This window comes from Eriocheir sinensis, chromosome 53 (assembly GCF_024679095.1).
Source record: "Eriocheir sinensis breed Jianghai 21 chromosome 53, ASM2467909v1, whole genome shotgun sequence".
NCBI lineage: Eukaryota > Metazoa > Arthropoda > Malacostraca > Decapoda > Varunidae > Eriocheir > Eriocheir sinensis.
Window position 1 is genome coordinate 1,430,628 of NC_066561.1, and position 17,730 is coordinate 1,448,357.

The 17,730-nt window shown below is 45.5% G+C and overlaps 1 protein-coding gene across 1 annotated transcript; it reads right to left on the reverse strand.

Annotated features, from left to right (window-relative positions):
- Nucleotides 1-1,250: 1,250 nt before the first annotated feature.
- Nucleotides 1,251-14,975, reverse strand: LOC126983153 (uncharacterized). The gene is made up of 3 exons (XM_050835649.1): nucleotides 14,873-14,975; nucleotides 9,010-9,371; nucleotides 1,251-2,736 (listed from the first exon to the last, which is right to left on the reverse strand). Exons 1-3 carry the CDS (start codon nucleotides 14,972-14,974, stop codon nucleotides 1,431-1,433), a joined length of 1,770 nt encoding a protein of 589 aa, XP_050691606.1. The 5' UTR covers nucleotide 14,975; the 3' UTR covers nucleotides 1,251-1,430.
- Nucleotides 14,976-17,730: the final 2,755 nt, after the last annotated feature.

The window sequence follows — 17,730 nt, forward strand, 5'->3', positions numbered from 1 at the left end:
TATATATATATATATATGGGGGGGCTCCACTCACACAGCTCTTCTGGACAGAGTGGAGGCAAAGGCTCTTCGTCTCATCAGCTCTCCTCCTCATACTGATAGTCTTCTACCTCTTAAATTCCGCCGCAATGTTGCCTCTCTTTCTATCTTCTATCGATATTTCCACGCTGACTGCTCTTCTGAACTTGCTAACTGCATGCCTCCCCCCCTCCCGCGGCCCCGCTGCACTCGACTTTCTACTCATGCTCATCCCTATACTGTCCATAAGCCTTCTGAGGATTGAGGCCAGAGAGGGCATAGAAAACATCATTTTGAAGAATCTTTATAACAGGCATAAAGGAGTCAGAGGGGGGATGAGTAGGAGGAATATGCCCAGAATCGTCCAGAGTGGAGTTTTTAGAAAAAGTTTGAGAGAAGAGTTCAGCCTTAGAGATAGATGAGACGGCAGTGTTGCCGTCAGGACTGAGGAGTGGAGGGAAAGATGAAGAAGTGAAGTTGGATTAGATGTTTTTGGCTAGATGCCAGAAGTCACGGGAAGAGTTAGAGAAAGGAAGGTTTTGACATTTTCTATTAATGAAAGAATTTTTGGTTAGTCGGAGAATAGATTTGGCACGATTTCGGGCAGAAATGTAAAGTTCATAATTAGCATTAGTTTGAAGGCTCTGGTACCTTTTGTGAGCTACCTCTATCATTGACAGCACGAGAACAAGCGTGATTAAACCAAGGCTTTTTTGCGTGAGGAGTAGAGAAAGAACGAGGAATGTATGCCTCCATTCCAGAGACAATCACCTCTGTGATGCGCTGAGCACACACAGAGGGGTCTCTATCCTGGAAGCAATAATCAATTAATCATTCCACGGGAAATCGGAAAAGTACATCCTCAGGTTGTCCCACCGAGCTGAAGCAAAATGCCAGAAGCATCGCCTCTTCATATATATATATATATATATATATATATATATATATATATATATATATATATATATATATATATATATATATATATATATATATATATATATATATATATATATATATATATATATATATATATATATATATATATATATATATATATATATATATATATATATATATATATATATATATATATATATATATATATATATATATATATATATATATATATATATATATATATATATATATATATATATATATATATATATATATATATATATATATATATATATATATATATATATATATATATATATATATATATGCATAAAATCATCTGTTTCTACAAAGTGAACGTCAACCACTTTTCCTAGAGGGACATAACAATGTCTACATATGTATTCAAGGGAACTATCTTTTTTTCTTTTAACAGTCCTCACTAGCAAAGTCCATGGCATTCTCGTTCCTCTTCCTTCTCTTCATATTCCCTTCCACCATTTTCACTGTTTTCATTCCTTCTCCAATTGTTCCTCCAGGCAGCGCACGATGAGCGGAGCGCCTTCTCCCTGCTTGATGCCTTCGAAATCTCCTCCAAAGTATGCAGAGATCCGGCCTGGCCGCAGGTGGCCCCGCAGTACTTCGGGCTCGTCACACAGCTGCCTGTAAATGGCTATCAGTGCCTCTGTGCAAAACCGAGCCTCCTCCTGGCTGGTGACCTGCTGATCTTCTGCCTGCTCCTGGAGCCAGCTAAGGAAAGCGTTCTTGAAGCAGAATCCGTTTGGAACGATGATTTTCCACGCCCGATCAACGAACCAGGTGCAGAGGTGCTTCATGTGCTGTGGCATCCACGGCTCGGTCTTGAGGCAGGAAAGCAGAACCTTTCCCATTACCATGACACGTCGTCTGATGGGGGACAATTTTTTCAGCACCGTTGCCTCTGTCAAGGCAAAACTGCAACGCCAATAGCCGTCAGCTGTGTTGCTGACGTGGAATGTCTTGGCAGTGTCCTTGATGAGCTTTGGTTTTGATATTTTCTCGTGCCACGGCAGCTCCAGCACCGGCACGAGATCCACACCGACCAGGAGGAGGGGATATTCCTTCCCCTGCCAGGCCAGGGTGAGGGCAGCGCCCACCTGCGTGCTGCTCAGGCCGGGCGGCACGAAGCTCAGCCTTTCATCCTGCAGTGTGTACTTCGCGAGGCACTTGTGTAACAGAAGGAACAGGTTATACATCAGCTTGTTTCCCTGGAGACCGGGCGCGTCGGCCACAATGGACATCTTATAATTTCCCTTGGCTGGCGCCAGTCCCTTTGGGGTCTCTTCCACCTCGACCTTGACGTTCTTCGGCGTAATCAGAAGGTTGACGTCCATTTCGTCGGGGCAGTATATTTTTGACCCATCTTCTGAGCTGCCCACCAGCCTTAGCTTGCCGTTGTACAGACTGTCTTCCTGCGCAATCTTCTCTATAATGGAATGCAGCTCCTTCATCACTGCGTCCTTCACCTCGCGGGCCTCACCACGGGAAAAATCCACAAGAGCATCACCAGCCCTCTCCCACAGCTCCTGGACTCCGATGGCCTCCATGAGCCTGCACGTGACTCGCTCTGGGTAGTGACGGTCAATGGGCGTTAGGGACTCCCGTTTCTCGCTGCCAAGCTTTTCGTATCTCCGGAGGTAGGCGTCATAGTTGTGGTTTGCCTGCTCGGCGGTGGTGCCCGCACGGCAGGGGGGGTCACGCGGCTCGTGTAGTGCCAGCAGCTGCTCGGTGCTCTTGTGGCCGAACATGGCGGCCAGGAGACGGGGCGTCTGGTCGTACCTGTCAGGGAGTAAAAACAAATGATGGGACAGCTCACCGGTCACCACGATGCACCGTGCCATGGCTCCACACATGTTAACGAGACAAGTTATTATTGGCAGCAAATATACATCAAAGGAGGCAGCTCAGTCTATCTATGTCTCCGACGCCCTGTTCCATCACGAGAACTTCCCTCAGGAGGTGGCCGCAGAAGAACTGTATCCATCTCTCCCTGTTCTGGCCCTCCCTCTCAGCATAGCCAATCCTGCTACCTCCTATTCTCTCGGTCCGATACTCGCTCACTCTATTGATCCACTTCACAGGTGGTCTTCCCCTGACACACCCTCCCTCATTCCTTTCCTCAGACACTCTCCACAAATTCATTCTCCGTCATTCCCATCACGTGTCCAAACCATCTCAGCGCACCACGCTTCACCCATTCGACTACTCCACACCTCACTCCTTCCGCCGTGACAGCCATACCAAACCCCTCATACACGCTTTCATTACTTTCTCCATCTCGTCCTGAAACACCACAAGCACCTTTTATATAACTCATTTCCGCTAGACGTATTTGCGATTGCTGTTCTGCACTTTATGTCCACGTCTCTGATGCATACGACAGGGTTAGCAGGATAATAATGTTCCTTATTTCCCTGTTTACCCCCATGCTCACACTTCTTTCTCTCATAACTCCTTCCAGTGCAATCAGTACCTGTCTGCCCTTCCCTGCTCTTTCCATCACCTTACCTTCCATACTTCCATGCTTACATAAAATTGTCCTCAAGTTTTAAAAGTCAGTCAGCTCCATTCTCTCCTCCCCCAGCCTTGTCCTACACTTCGTTGTGCTCTCTGCTCTAACTCTGCATTGATTTGCAAAATTAATGGTCTGCTCTTTCGCTCGCTCAAATACCATAACCTTACTCTTTCCAGCATTCACTCTCAGCTTTCTCCTCTTAAACACCCTGTCAAACGCATCCACTATCCTCTGTAGCGTCCCCACATTTTCTGCCAACATTAATGTATCATCTGCAAACTGGCCTGCCACCGATGACTGCTCTGTCCTCACACTTCCAGCCTTGGACCTAGCTCCCCCACTCTGGCTTTCACTTCTTTCATACGTATAACCATCCATGTACACATTAAAAAGCCATGGTGGCATCACACACTCGTCTCACACCCACACCGAAACCAAGACTCACTCAACTCACCAATCGTGCGCACAGGGCAAAACGAAACTAGGTCATAACCAAACACTGCCTTCAGAAACAGAAGCCAAGGAAAATTTTGACTGATCATGTTAGGCTTTGCGCAGAGTCAGGATCGTAACCAATGAGACTGTAGGTGTCAGTGTGCGAAGCTAAGCACCAGGCTGTTATGAACTAGCAGCACCTCGCTGGACTACCACAGCCACGTCTGTGATAACCTAGCTCCACCCCGCCTTCACGAGGTGAACTCGGTATTACACGACAATTTGATTTTAGTATTTGTTCATGGTGTGCAGTATTTTTTTTTGTGGTGAAACTAAAGAGGACGGCGGGAAGCTTTGGTGCTGTGTTTTTAGGTGACATTGATTTTATCTTATGTGAATTTTTTTTATTGTAGGATGTTGGTAATTCCGGACGATCTGTTGCCCTGCGTCCCTCAGGGAATGAGCCCTGCCAGCTGCCAGTGGTCCCTCCGGGATGGACGAAAAGTGGCAACGGGAGGAGGGGTTCCCATCTGTCCCAGGGAGGGGAGGAGGAGGAGGGAGGAGCACCTTAGGGTGGCATGTGTGAATTGGGTTGGTGTGAATGAGGAAGGGGAGAGAAGGGACATACGAACCAGTAGGGGCATACGTCCGGGGGCGCGTCACTTCACTTACCCGCCGCCTCCACACCCGACGGTTTTCCCAAGCAAGCTCTACGCAGCCGCCCTATCCTAAGTCCTTTACGGCAGGATCAGTCGACATGCCCCAGCCACGACTTAGGTGGGCGTCACCTTGGTCTCGTCGTTCAGGGTTGTCGCGTACAAAAAGAACTCTGTGAGCAGGATCGACGTTCGGGAGGCATTATATTAAGCGAGTCACTTGTGACATCATGATCAAGCTCCCAGCCCGCGGCCGGCGCTTGCTCCGCCCCCAGACACTTTCGATCAGGAGTGTCCTCAGGGGCGTACTTAGGATCTTCAAACATTGGGGGCTTAGCCCAGCTCAAAATGCTGGGTGGTCGGAGGCGAGAGAAGCGCGAGTTTTTTGGATAATTCTGATCTGACAAACATTAGTGCCAATTTATGTGTTATTGTATTCAGTAGTAACACTCCTGCCATGTCATCAGTTCCTGCAAGCTGCAAGTTTATTAGATACAGGGTTAAAGATGTATTGAAAGCTTCTTTCACTGTTATGCTTTTAACTTATTTTTATATCAACGAAGTTCGATCTCGCGTAAGTGTCACGTAACAAAATAATGACCACAGGGTCTTGTCAATAAATTGCCTCTTGAAATTTGTTAAATAATAACTGGATCCTTTGGAAATCGGAAAAAATACGGTCACTCGTTCCACTTCGAACTGCTGAATGCTGGAGCAATTTGGTGCAGTGTGCACATTTTCCATCATTACAGTATACGTCACATTTTTAAGGCGTTAGTATGCCTTGTGTGACAAAAACGTTTGACAACCACTCAGCTAGACTATGGATCCTTGCTAGTTGGCTAAAGAGCCCTCTGCTTCACCAACATGAGCTAACAGACAATGTAAAGGCAGCGGCAGTCTCCCGTCATGACTCATCTGCAGTTACAGCAACAGCAGGGAGTAACTCTTCCTCCGCCTGCTCTTGCCCTGCAGGCTGCAACTCATTGCCTTGGTCCCCTTTCTATTTGAAATAAAGCTGCTTATATCCATAGCCTCAGACTCAGGTCTTGCTCGCTACTACCACGGAGGTATTAAGGGTGGAGAGGCCCACAGCGCCGAGCGCGCTGTACTGGTGAGTGAAGCCAGTTTTCGTGGTCTCAGCCGTCAAATCGGGCGCCACATTGTTCAAGCCGTGAGGTACGAATACGAGGGTGGAGCGCGCCTAACATGGAGGACGCTTGCTGGGATTTTTCAGCCGCCGCCGAATGGCTTAAAACTATCCACATGCTGTCCAGAAGACCACCTATCAACCCGGACTCTAGATTCTAGGATTAAAGATGAGCTCCGGGAGGGCAGCATGAGCCAATGCAAGATGGCGCCACAATAAACATTCGCCTGCGCCAGAACGGGCTGGGCCGACCATCAGGACCCACCGGGAAGAAGCCTTGGGCCGACCATCAGGCCCCACCGGGAAGAAGCCTACCGCCGCGACGTAAAAAAAAAAAAAAAAAAAAAGTTCTTACTGTATTCCAGCACTTGAACATGCAGGTATATGAAATAAAAATAATTTTGTGATTTATTACTGTAAATATACTGTAACAGGTAAGACAGTAGTACTGTACATGATATCCAAGAAGCGCTGTAATGTATTCATGATCACCAAGAAATACGGTGAGGACAATAATTCATCACCAAGATGTGTGGTCTCCTTAACAAAAACAAGTTAGAAAATTGTAAGCAGCAAAGCATGTACTGCCAGTCTGCCACACGAACCCTCATGAAATGCCACACGCGGACACGTGGTCTGGCCGGCCGCTCAAGGAAGTACTTACATCCATTTGGCCACTCCTCCCCGGCTTGAACAATATGGCCGACTGACAGTTTAGTAGCTTCAAACCTCGAGACTCCATGGCCCCCCCTGGCTACTACCAGTCAACAAGATCTCTCGCTCACACGTTTCTGCCTTTCAACATCTTCCTTTCCTCTCCGCTAGGAGTCTGTCTACATACAGTTTGTACCTAAGAATTGTGACCCTTCCAACCTCTCGAACTACCGTCCTATTATTTTTTACATCAAAGGATGCGGCTCAAGGGCAACAAAAAAAGAAAAAAAAAAATCCCGCTACTCGCCGCTCCCACAAAAGTAAAAAGTAAAGAGTAGCCAAAAGAGAGGTCAATTTCGGGTGGAGAAGTGTCTTGATACACTCTTCTTGAAAGAGGTCAAGTCAAAGGCAGGAGGAAATACAGACGAAGGAAGACTGTTCCAGAGTTTACCAGTGAAGGGGATGAAAGAATAGAGATGCTGGTTAACTCTTGTATAAGGGGTTTGGACAGTATAGGGAAGAGCATGAGGATAAAGTCGTGTGCAGCGGGGCCGCGGGAGGGGGAGGGAGGCATGCAGTTAGCAGGTTCAGAAGAGCAGTCAGCATGAAAATATCGATATAAGATGGAAAGAGAAGCAACATGGCGGCGGAATATACTTTCCTAACTCTCTAAAGCTTTTGAATCGGTCCTTAACCGGGAAATCGTATAGCACCTATTTTTTTTTTTTTTTTTTTTTTGCTTTGCTTGCGCCGGTATCTTTCTTCCCGGTGGGGGCCCTGATGGTCGGCCCAAGGCTTTTCTTCAGAGGGCCTGATGGTCGCCAGCGCCGTTCTGGCGCAGGCGAGTGTTTATAGTGGCGCCATCTATGCACCTCTGATCTTAAATCTGATCATCAGTGTTGGTTCCACAAGGTGCGTTCTAGTGGTGACCTTACCTTCCTGACTGACTCCTGATCATTCTCTTTTAGCCGTTTCGGTGAAACTTTTGCGGTTGCTTTAAACATATAAAAAGCTTTTGATACAGTCTGGCACAAGTCTTTGCTATCTAAACTACCATTCAGACATATTCTATCCCTTTTGCTGTACTTTTGTCTGTACTGCACTTTAATCTGCTATTCTTCGACAACACTCAGCCGACCCCTTCTTCCACACTAAACATATCCAGTCTATCCTTAACTCAGAAACTTCACTTCTCTCCTACTAAATCAGCTTCCTCGATGTGGAGTAGGCATCTCATGTGTGGGGAGCTCCACACACAAACACACACAGCTCTCTTGTACATAGTCTACTGGGATTCTCAATTCTCTTCCCCCCCCCTTCCAGAGGAAAGAAACAAGGGGAAAAAAGACCATTATCAGTGACGAGGAGTGTCTTTGATGCAGCGCGGCGGGGCGAGAAGAAAAAAAAAATTAATTTCTCTCCTCTTGACGAAGAGGAGATCGGTAATATCTTCTTCGCACATTTAATTTTTTATTACAACATTTTTCAATGTTGCTGTATTAATTGGGCATAAGAGAACAATAAATTTTCTAGACCTTATATAAAAAAAAATAACGAGAAACACTATTTTTCTGTTTATTCAAGACTTCACGGTTCCTGTTATAATTTAAGCCAACACTCCAACACACCTCCCATCCAGCACGCCCCGTCCTTCAAAGTCTCAACTATTCACAACACTTCTCTTTTTTGAGCGTTTGTAGGGCTGGCACTTCGAACCATAAGCATGTAGATTGCTGGATTGAATTTTAAAGTGACGGACTGACAGGCTTCGGCCTCCGGGCGCATGTTTCCCAAGTCCGTATGAGTATGTTGTGGTATTTGGTACTTCGTGTTGGGCTTCCCACAGCCACTCTCCAAACTCGTGACGTCACCTGTGGGTGGAGCTTAGCAAAGCTCAGCAATATAGATGATACCATTTTCCACCCACTGGTAGGAGCTCTAAAGCTAGTTAAAATTATATTTACAAGGGAGAAATAACGATGGGAGAAAAAGATGTCTCATGGAACAGGAGGAGAATAAAGAAAAGAAAAGCAGTTTATTCTAACGAGGTCTCCTAAGCTCCGCCCACAGGCGACGGAACGAGATGAGCCTGAAGCAAACATTGCCACGGGTACCAACCAATTAAAAGCATCAATGTAAATTTTCTGCTATATATAGTGTATGTCACTGTATCAAGCACTGCTTACACAAGTATTTGCCACACAATATTTTCCATTATAGAAATGTACCTAAAATGCATTAATGTTTCGGTTTTCAACGTTTGTTTGATTTGCAGTAGTACCAACACTACACGGAAAGATAGCTTCGAAGGGGGAAGAGAAAATAGCGTTTGATAATACCTCTTGACGGAAACACTTTCTCTAAGCGACGCTTCGACGAAGAGGGAAGAGCTTGACTGATGATACCGCCGTAAGTCTCTTCGTCCTATCAACTCCCCTCAGCTTACTAACAGTCTCCTACCTTTTAAATGTTAAAATAATGGCTTACTGAAAGGTTTAGTTTTCATTAATGCACAAAACTAGTACACAGAAGAAAGAGGAGAAATATTAAGGAAAAATAAATATCTTGTCAGTGACTGCCGCCGCACAGGGAGGGACGTAAGGGCCTGACGTTTACTGACCTTTATCTCTAAATCAACGTACCTGTCACGTCGAAGCGGGTCTGCACCGACGCCGAGCAGCAGCGCGACGCAAGAATCCTTGCCGTGGGAGGCGGCCTCGTGGAGAGCGGTGGTGCCGCAAATGTCGTCAAGAGTCACGTCAACCGGAAGGCGGCCCACCTGCACCACCAGGTACGTGAGCTGCACGAGGCCTTTCCTGACAGACAGCTGCAGGACGCTGCGTCCGGCAGCACGCGGGAGGCCTTCGTAGCGACGGCCTGCCACATGGCTGTCGTGCAGCTTCTCCTGCAGCTGCAGTGCCAGACGCGCCGCTTCCTTCCCGCGCTCCGACTTCTGGCGAATTACCAAGTCCTCCAGCATCACCAACTCCCTCTGGTACTGATACTGTAGGGGGAGATAACAACTTATTAGTGGTTGTGTGTGTGTGTGTGTGTGTGTGTGTGTGTGTGTGTGTGTAATTCACCATGGTTTGATCACGAGCTGGACCCGTCATCACCATCAAGTACGTTCCAAATTAGAGCAAGGCGCATTATGGTCGATCCCTGGGTACTGCCGGGACCTTCACACACCACACACCCCATCCCCCTTGCTCAAGGGGGGACAGTAACCACTCCTTGTCCGTGGAAATATCCCGACCTGGACAGGGCTTGAACCTCTGCCTGCCAGGCTGTGGGATGCATGCGCTGTCCATGATGTGGGTTCGAATCCGCCGCTAACCACCTGGAATTTTTCAGTCACCGCCGAGTGGCCTAAGACTACCCACATGCTGTCCTGAAGACCACCTATCAACCCGGACTCTAGAAGTAGCTGTACAGCGCAAATGAAATCAAGAATGAGCTCCGGGGGGCAGCATGAGCCAATAATAATGGCGCCACTATAAACAACTGCCTGCGCCATGATGGGCTCGGGCCGACCATCAGGCCCCATGAAATAGCCTACCGGCGCTATTGGCCACATGTAAAAAAAAAAAGTTTAAGAGATCTGAGCAATCTTTGTTCACGCTCGGCAAGTCAAAAATTGACTGGATCCAGCACTTAACGTCCTTGTGGAACGCTGATGTGAGTTCCGACAGTGGCTACTCGTATCTTGTATCGATCTTAAGAAGTTTTTTTTGACTCGATGCATCATGAGGCACTCTGGGGCATTCTGCGGATCCGTGAGTTTGCTGGAAAGATTATTTACCTGACGACTGGCCTTTACTCTGGGAGTGTGAGTGCTGTAAAGTTTGGTGGAGGCGTTTCCGGCTTTTTTCCTGTTAATTCAGGAGTGAGGCAGGCGTGCGTCCTTGCTCCATCACTTTTCAACACCTGCGTGGGCTAGTTATGTTGCGAAGTTGTTGATCAAAGTCGCTGCGAGGCATGTTGGCGACATTTAGGTCACTGACCCTGTTTCTGGTGTTGATGGTGTATTTTTCGCGGAATCGCTGGGAGTCCTAGTGATTACTCCCTAAATGCTGCCTAAGGAGGCGAAGCCTCTGGGATTGATGCTCCTCTGGGCCAAAATTAAGGTCCAGTCGTTTGGAGGCTTGCTGGATGACACAGTTCAGTCTGTCCATGCATGTTGTGAGGGTGTCGATATCTCCAAAATTCAATACATAATGGAAGTAAAGTTCATAATTATGATTTAGTAGATGAGATATGAGGTTTCCAGTTGATATTTTGAGTTAAGGATAGACTGATGATGTGAAGTGAAGAAGGAAATGATAGCTGAGTGTTATCGGAAAATAGGGGATAGGTGTTTGAATGATTGTGTCGAGTTGACAGGTGGAGAAATTGAGTTTTTGAGGAGTTGAGGAACTTAAAGTTCCTATTGTCCTACTGCCGATAGGTTTACGGAAAGAACAGGGACTGGCTGCCATTAAGTCCGGAAATGATACGTGAGTACAAAGCTCCGCTGCACACGACTTTTTACTCAAGCTCACCCCTATTATGCAACAGTTAAACGGCATCTTTACTCTTTCATCCCTCACGTTGGTAAACTCTGGAACAATCTTCCTTCATCTGTATTTCCTCCTATCTACGACTTGAACTCTTTCAATAGGAGAGTATCAGGACACCTCTCCCCCCCGAAATTGACCTCTATCTTGTCCACCCCTCCTAACTCTTTTTTATAGGAGCAGTGATTAGAGGGCTTTATTTCATTATTTTTTGGGCCCTTGATCTGTTTACTGTAAAACAAAACAAAAAAGCAAATCCAACCTGAAACAATTTCAAGACGATGCTTTTTTACAGCAATGGAGACAGTGCAAGGCGTAAAAAAAGAAAACAATAATGAAAAAAGCCCGCTACTTACTACTCCTGAATAGAGAAGAGTGGCCAAAAGAGAAGTCAATTTCGGGAGAGGTGTCCTGATACCCTTCTCTTGAAAGAGTTCAAGTCGTAGGCAGAAGGAAATACAGATGAGGGAAGATCGTTCCAGAGTTCACAAGCGTGAGGGATGAAAGAGTGAAGATGCTGGTTAACTCTTGCATAAGAGGTTTGGACAGTATAGGGATGAGCTTGATCAGAAAGTCATGTGAGGCGAGGCCGCAGGAGGGGGGAGGGGGCATGCAGTTAGCAAGTTCAGAAGAGCAATCAGCGTGAAAATATCGATAAAAGATAGAAAGAGAGGCAACATCGCGGCGGAATTTAAGAGGTAGAAGACTATCAGTAAGAGGAGGAGAGCTGATGAGACGAAGAGCCTTAGACTCCACTCTGTCCAGAAGAGCTGTGTGAGTGGAGCCCCCCACACGTGAGATGCATACTCCATACGAGCCTAACGATCTTTTGCAGCAGCTTCCTGCCTTCCGCTGGACTCGTCGCCGTGGTTACAGAGTTCTCGTAAACCTATGAACGAAAGGCCAAACATAAAATTAACTTAGTGAACGACTTCCACGTGATTATTTTTGTCAACAACACGACTATCAATTGCTTACCTAAGTCGAGGTAACTTTGTACCTGTGTTGAGCTGGGTCGGATGGATCATAAGGCTGTGGCGATTGTCCAAATGGTATAAATGTTACGGAACCTCAGAGACGGTGTGTAGGAGAGTGTGAACGGGTTCCATCAGCTCAGTATACCGTACTGAGCAGCAGTTTTCTTGTCTTGAGTAATATTATAACGGTAGTTTTTTGTGTTGATATTATACGAGTATTACATGAACATTGTGTTACGTTTTATGGGGTGGTATGTATTGTCGTCTGTTTAGGTTGTGAAGGTCTTTTGATATTAAGAAACACGTTCTGGAAGGGTGGTCTGCTGAAGGAACTTGCGAAACAAGTTGTCGCGCAGCACTGCTTGGAGCCTCCGCGGCGGCACCTCAGCGTACCAGCACCGACGCCTGTGCTGAGGCAGTAAACCCCCTTTATTTCTGGGGCTGCATAAAGGTTTTTGGTATCAATCGACGGCACAAAACGACTGAAAAAAAACCCAACTATTTTTGAGTTCCTAACCTTGAAACCCACTCATGTTTTGAGAATTTCAAAGAACTTATTTAACAAATACTTTAGCCCTACCAATGTGCTTTCCAATATGATGCATAACATTTCCCTACTCCCAGTAGTTTCGTCGCTAGGGCTCGAAACGTAAACCCATTTGAGAGCGATTTTGACGAACTCCAGACACTTTGTCGTTTTTGTCTAGTGTGGCATTGCTATTGCCTCTAGAAGGCTGTAATTTGACATGTAGCCCCTCTTGGCAATGTAGTTTGACCAGCTCGAAGGATTTTGTGATAGCTCGATTCCAAGTTTATCGTAGAGCCGTCACAATATAGCCTGTTTTTCGGCTTTTTTGCCGCGATTTGGACACGTCCTACATTTTTGCTTATAACTTTTAATTATTTATTAGTGCTTTTCAATTTTTTGTTTCTGATTATTAATCTGTATTACTAGAGCTTTCATTTGCCACCAAGCACGCCTTCCTAGCTTCAGTAGTTTTTGCTCGAGGTTGACCGGAACTCGCGACGAAAATTCGCCGAATCTGACTAAAATTAAATGTAATATTCATAAATGGGAAGAAATAGGGTTTACTAATATATAAAAAAATCACATGTATATATATATATATATATATATATATATATATATATATATATATATATATATATATATATATATATATATATATATATATATATATATATATATATATATATATATATATATATATATATATATATATATATATATATATATATATATATATATATATATATATATATATATATATATATATATATTGAAATGCTTTTAATACAAAATAGTAAACATATTGAAGTGTTCATATATGAATTTTTATGCAGATATATTAATTTTTGTGGCGTCAGAAAGGTATTTCATCGCGGCGCGTGAAATGAGTCAGATTCGGCGAATTTTCGTCGCGACTTCTGGTCAAGCTCGAGCAAAAACCACTGAGGCTAGGAAGGCGTGCTTGGTGGCAAATGAAAGCTTAAAAGGGTTTACGTTTCGAGCTCTAGCGACGAAACTACAGGGAGTAGGGAAATTATATGCATCATATTGGAAGACACATTGGTAGGGCAAAATTATGTGTTAAATAAGTTCTTTGAAATTCTCAAAGAATGAGTGGGTTTCAAGGTTGGGAACTCAAAAAGTTTTTTTTTCAGAGTCGTTCTTTGCGAATTTATTCGATTGTTTACCCTTTCGAGTCAGTTTTTGAGCCCATTCGCTTATTAAGAAATATAGCCCTTTCATTTTGCCGTCCATTGATACCAAAAACATTTATGTAGCCCCAGAAATAAGGGAGTTATGGCGATTCGCACCAAAGCGGTTGATTTTCCAAAATTCGCGGCTTAATGACAAGGGCGCCGTCCATTACTTGAGATGTCACTGGCTGAGGCTTTGAGACTTGAAAGGCGAACGAAGGTATGCTTCAGCCTCGTGTGTTGCTCGCCAGTGTTTATGGCTGCGAACAATGCACGGCTGTGGCTGCCTGGGAGGTAAATATGTTGAGTGAAAGAAAATCATTGCTTCATTGTGGTGTTTGAACCGTGTATGTGTAATATGCACTCTCTAGTATATATGTAATCATTGCTTACGAACTTGCAGCCGCTTTTGGTTAAAATGATTATATTCGAATTCCTTCTACGAAATGGTTAGCAATGTATTATCCAGTGGTTCATGTTGTTTGTCTAGTAAAAGACGATTTAGTTCGGGCGTCGTCAACTGACGCTTTATCTTGGTTTAAGTGTCGAGGGTTAAGTTAGGTGTTTGGGTCATATGACTAGTTTTAGCATCGTGGTGTTTTACAGGTCAGGCCAGGCGGTGGCGGGAACATTTGCCTAACAGTTTGCCAGGCGGTGGCGGGAACATTTGCCTAACAGTTTGCCAGGCGGTGGAGGACTTTATCAGCGCGAAAAGCACATTTAACCTAAAAACTTAAAAGACGGAGCGTATTTCAACTCTTTGCCAGGCGGTGGCGGGAACATTTTAACAGTTTGCCAGGCGGTGGAACATTTGCCTAACAGTTTGCCAGGCGGTGGAACGAACGTCACGGTCGGTTCCTGTGACGGCGGTGGCGGGAACATTTGCCTAACAGTTTGCCAGGCGGTGGCGGAGTGGTCAGCTTGCGGTCATCGTGAGCTAGGTTCGAGTCACACCGAACGACGGTGACAGCTTTAAACCATCGCCGGGTGACGGAAGGTTACCCACGTGCTGCCCAGATCTTCAATCAACACAAACTTCAACGACTTCTTTTTAATGTAGCACTGGGGGGCAGCAGGTGCCAAACAAGAGTCATTTATCCCGGCAGACATTATGAATAATACCTGCCTGCCTGTCTGCGCCACTAACGGACCAGGGTCGTCGAAGAGGCACATCAAGAGAGCCTACCGGTGCTAGAGACAGCATCTAAAACACAAATACAGTCTGGTGACGAGAGACTTCGACTCACCTGCCCCAGTCGTCGCCGCTCCGCCTCCGGCATCGCTCCGCTCAAAAGACGAACGTCGGCATAGATGCTGCTTCCCAGGTGCCTCACGAGCAGCTCGGCCATGTCCGTGGCCCTCTTCCAGCGCGGTGGCCAAGGCACTGGTCCCCCACTCCCCGCTGAGGAAGGACCACGCGCCGGCTCGGTGCAGGAAGGCCGCGCTCACGGGACATCTGGCGCGCACAGCCTCCACCATGAGGGCGCTGAGTGCCTGTGGCTCGTCCTCGGGCCACGCAGCACGCCAAGGGTATCTCCTCGATAGTCTTCATGAGAGCGGCAATGCCCTCTACAAGCGCCTTGACACGGCCCCGTTCCGCCCGCAGCCGACACAAGTAAGTCTGTGGGGAGAGAGAGTGTGGGTCACGGACACGTGCTGGTGAGTGTTGTGGCAGCGGTGAACGGTACAAGAAACTTCTCTCCCAACCTTTCCTCAGCCTGCCATCACCTTCCTTCACTGGTGCAAGTCGTCAGGAATGGTAATGGTGACAATCTTATTATATAGTCACATCCATGTCCTGCATAACGTTGGCAGAACTGCCGATAAAAATATTGTGCTCTGTTCTAAGTGACTACGTGATAAAACTCACTGACCAGATAAATTACATCATAAACTAATTCAACAACAACAACAAAAAACAGATAATCAGGTCTCGTATCTCTATGTTTACATTGTGACACAACAGAATGGGACCATCCCTTCTAATGGAAGATGACGAACGTCACTAATTTCAGAGATGGTGCCAGGTAGGTGATTGCAGTCCCCTTAAGGAACCCTCCGCCTGTTACTCTTGACCGCGAACTTTTTTTTTCGGCTCCTCAAAATGTTTTTTTATACCTGTTTTCAAATACCAAAAAAAAAAAAAATTTGCGAAAACGACCGTTTTCTCGGTAGTACGAGGGGGGAGCCACAAGGTAAGCTAAGGGATGGTGCTGTGTCAGGTACAATGATGTATTTCTTCAGAAATATCACAAAATGAAGCAAACAAAACCTTATATAGTGTGTGCAATGGTGTGAATAATGCCGTAAAATAGAAATGCAGAGGGAGGACTACTCATTGACACCAATGATAACATTTCTTATTGGCAGGGAAAATTTCGTTGTAGACACCTGCAGCTTTCACAGATTATGGATAAATGATAGAGGAGTATTTATTTTCTCGGAAGTCATTTTCTTAATTATGCGGATTTTACAGCCTATAATTAAACGGTTGGCAAATAACTAGAGTTTACGATGAGAGAGAGCTGTTAGTTACCTAGAAAGTCGCTCACGAACAGACTATTCATAACACACCTCGAACCAAGAAGAAGGTTCTAGAATGTGAACTAGCCCCTGAGGCGCTGAGCCTCTGAGGGGCGCCAATGGTCAAACTGCTGACACCGCGGGATTAGTGTTGCCCAAGGCAAGGTGCCTATATTCCGAACTAGCATTGTCCACATGAGTGAACAGAGTAGAGATTGCTGTCAGTAAACGGTGAGGAAGAAAAGGTGAGGTTCAGAAGAGGAGAAGTGGTTTTCCACAGAATGGAAGTTAAAGCAAAGACCGCGAGTGTTGCAGAAGTTAATAAAGAAAAAGGTTGAAAATCTATCAGAGCACCTCTCAGGTCGGGAACCGAAAGTGGGGGCCGCTCTTGGGGTATTTGAGGTTCCCCTCCCAGACGGGGACTCCGAGGCAGTACGTCGACTAGTTCTATTTTATGTTGATTAATTTTGGGGAAGTGGTGTGTGTGTGTGTGTGTATGTGTGTGTGTGTGTGTGTGTGTGTGTGTGTGTGTAGTGTGGTGTGGAAAGTAAGAGAATCTCTTTACAGAACATGCTGAACTACTCTCTGGTGTTAATGGGACAATAGGAAAACGGAAAGTGAGGACACGGGAAGGGACTTTGGTGGGCTTGCAGCACCCACCTTGCTTCCAGTATATGTCTCACTGGGAGTGGCTTACGCCCGTTTAGGGAGGTGTCTTCCTTCTTACTCCCGGAAAAAAAGGTGAATCTTTTCAAGCATGTTTTGTATGTACATGAGACACAAGCACGGGCGTGGCATACTGAGAGCTTGGGGTGTACCCAGTGAAACTTATGCCAAGTGTAGGATGATGAGCAACTGGTCCAGACTAATTGTAGGGAAAATGCCATATTGAGTTTTGTTACTTGTTTGTTACAGTTACACAAGTCTCAGGTGGATCCATTGCCAGGGTTGGATTATATAAGGAGAATATGCATAAAATGTGGAATGTCGGGTGTGTGGCTGTCTCAAACTACACATATACCTACAGGGGTTAAAGAGGTTTTGAACGGTGGTTAAAATATATTTTGGTAACAACTTATTGGAACGTAACAATAACAACAAAAAATAACATTTGCAGTAATTATAGAACTTTTGAAAAAAGTTTGGAATGGAAGAATACTTTGTAAAACTAGCTAAAATTGATCGCCTTTACCTAAGAACATTTCACACTGGAAATAATCAGTTACGGTCAGTAGTGAGTCAGTGACAGATATCGCGGTAATAGAAGGGAGGAACGTTATTGTGATAATTGTAACGATGGTCAGACATGCTTCGTCTCGGTACCAGAACCAGGCTATTATTCCGCTAAGGAGCAGGTTCATCCCTGCCTATGTAAAGTAAGCCCAAATCAACTTAAATTCACTACACTAATGCAGAGTTGAAATGTAAATCTATTGAATATCGGCTCATCTGTATTTCCTCCTGCCTACGACTTGAACTCTTTCAAGAGGAGGGTATCAGGACACCTCTCCTCCCGAAATTGATTTCTCTTTTTGGCCACTCTACTCTATTTAGGAGCAGTAAATAGCGGGCTTTTTTTTCA

Coding starts and splice junctions, on each gene's coding strand:
- LOC126983153 (XM_050835649.1), bottom strand. CDS start 14,974: ATGGCCGAGCTGCTCGTGAGGCACCTGGGAAGCAGCATCTATGCCGAC. Junction 9,372..14,872: donor AGCGGCGACGACTGGGGCAG/GTGAGTCGAAGT, acceptor CTCCCCCTACAG/TATCAGTACCAGAGGGAGTT. Junction 2,737..9,009: donor GACCCGCTTCGACGTGACAG/GTACGTTGATTT, acceptor ACTCCCTGACAG/GTACGACCAGACGCCCCGTC.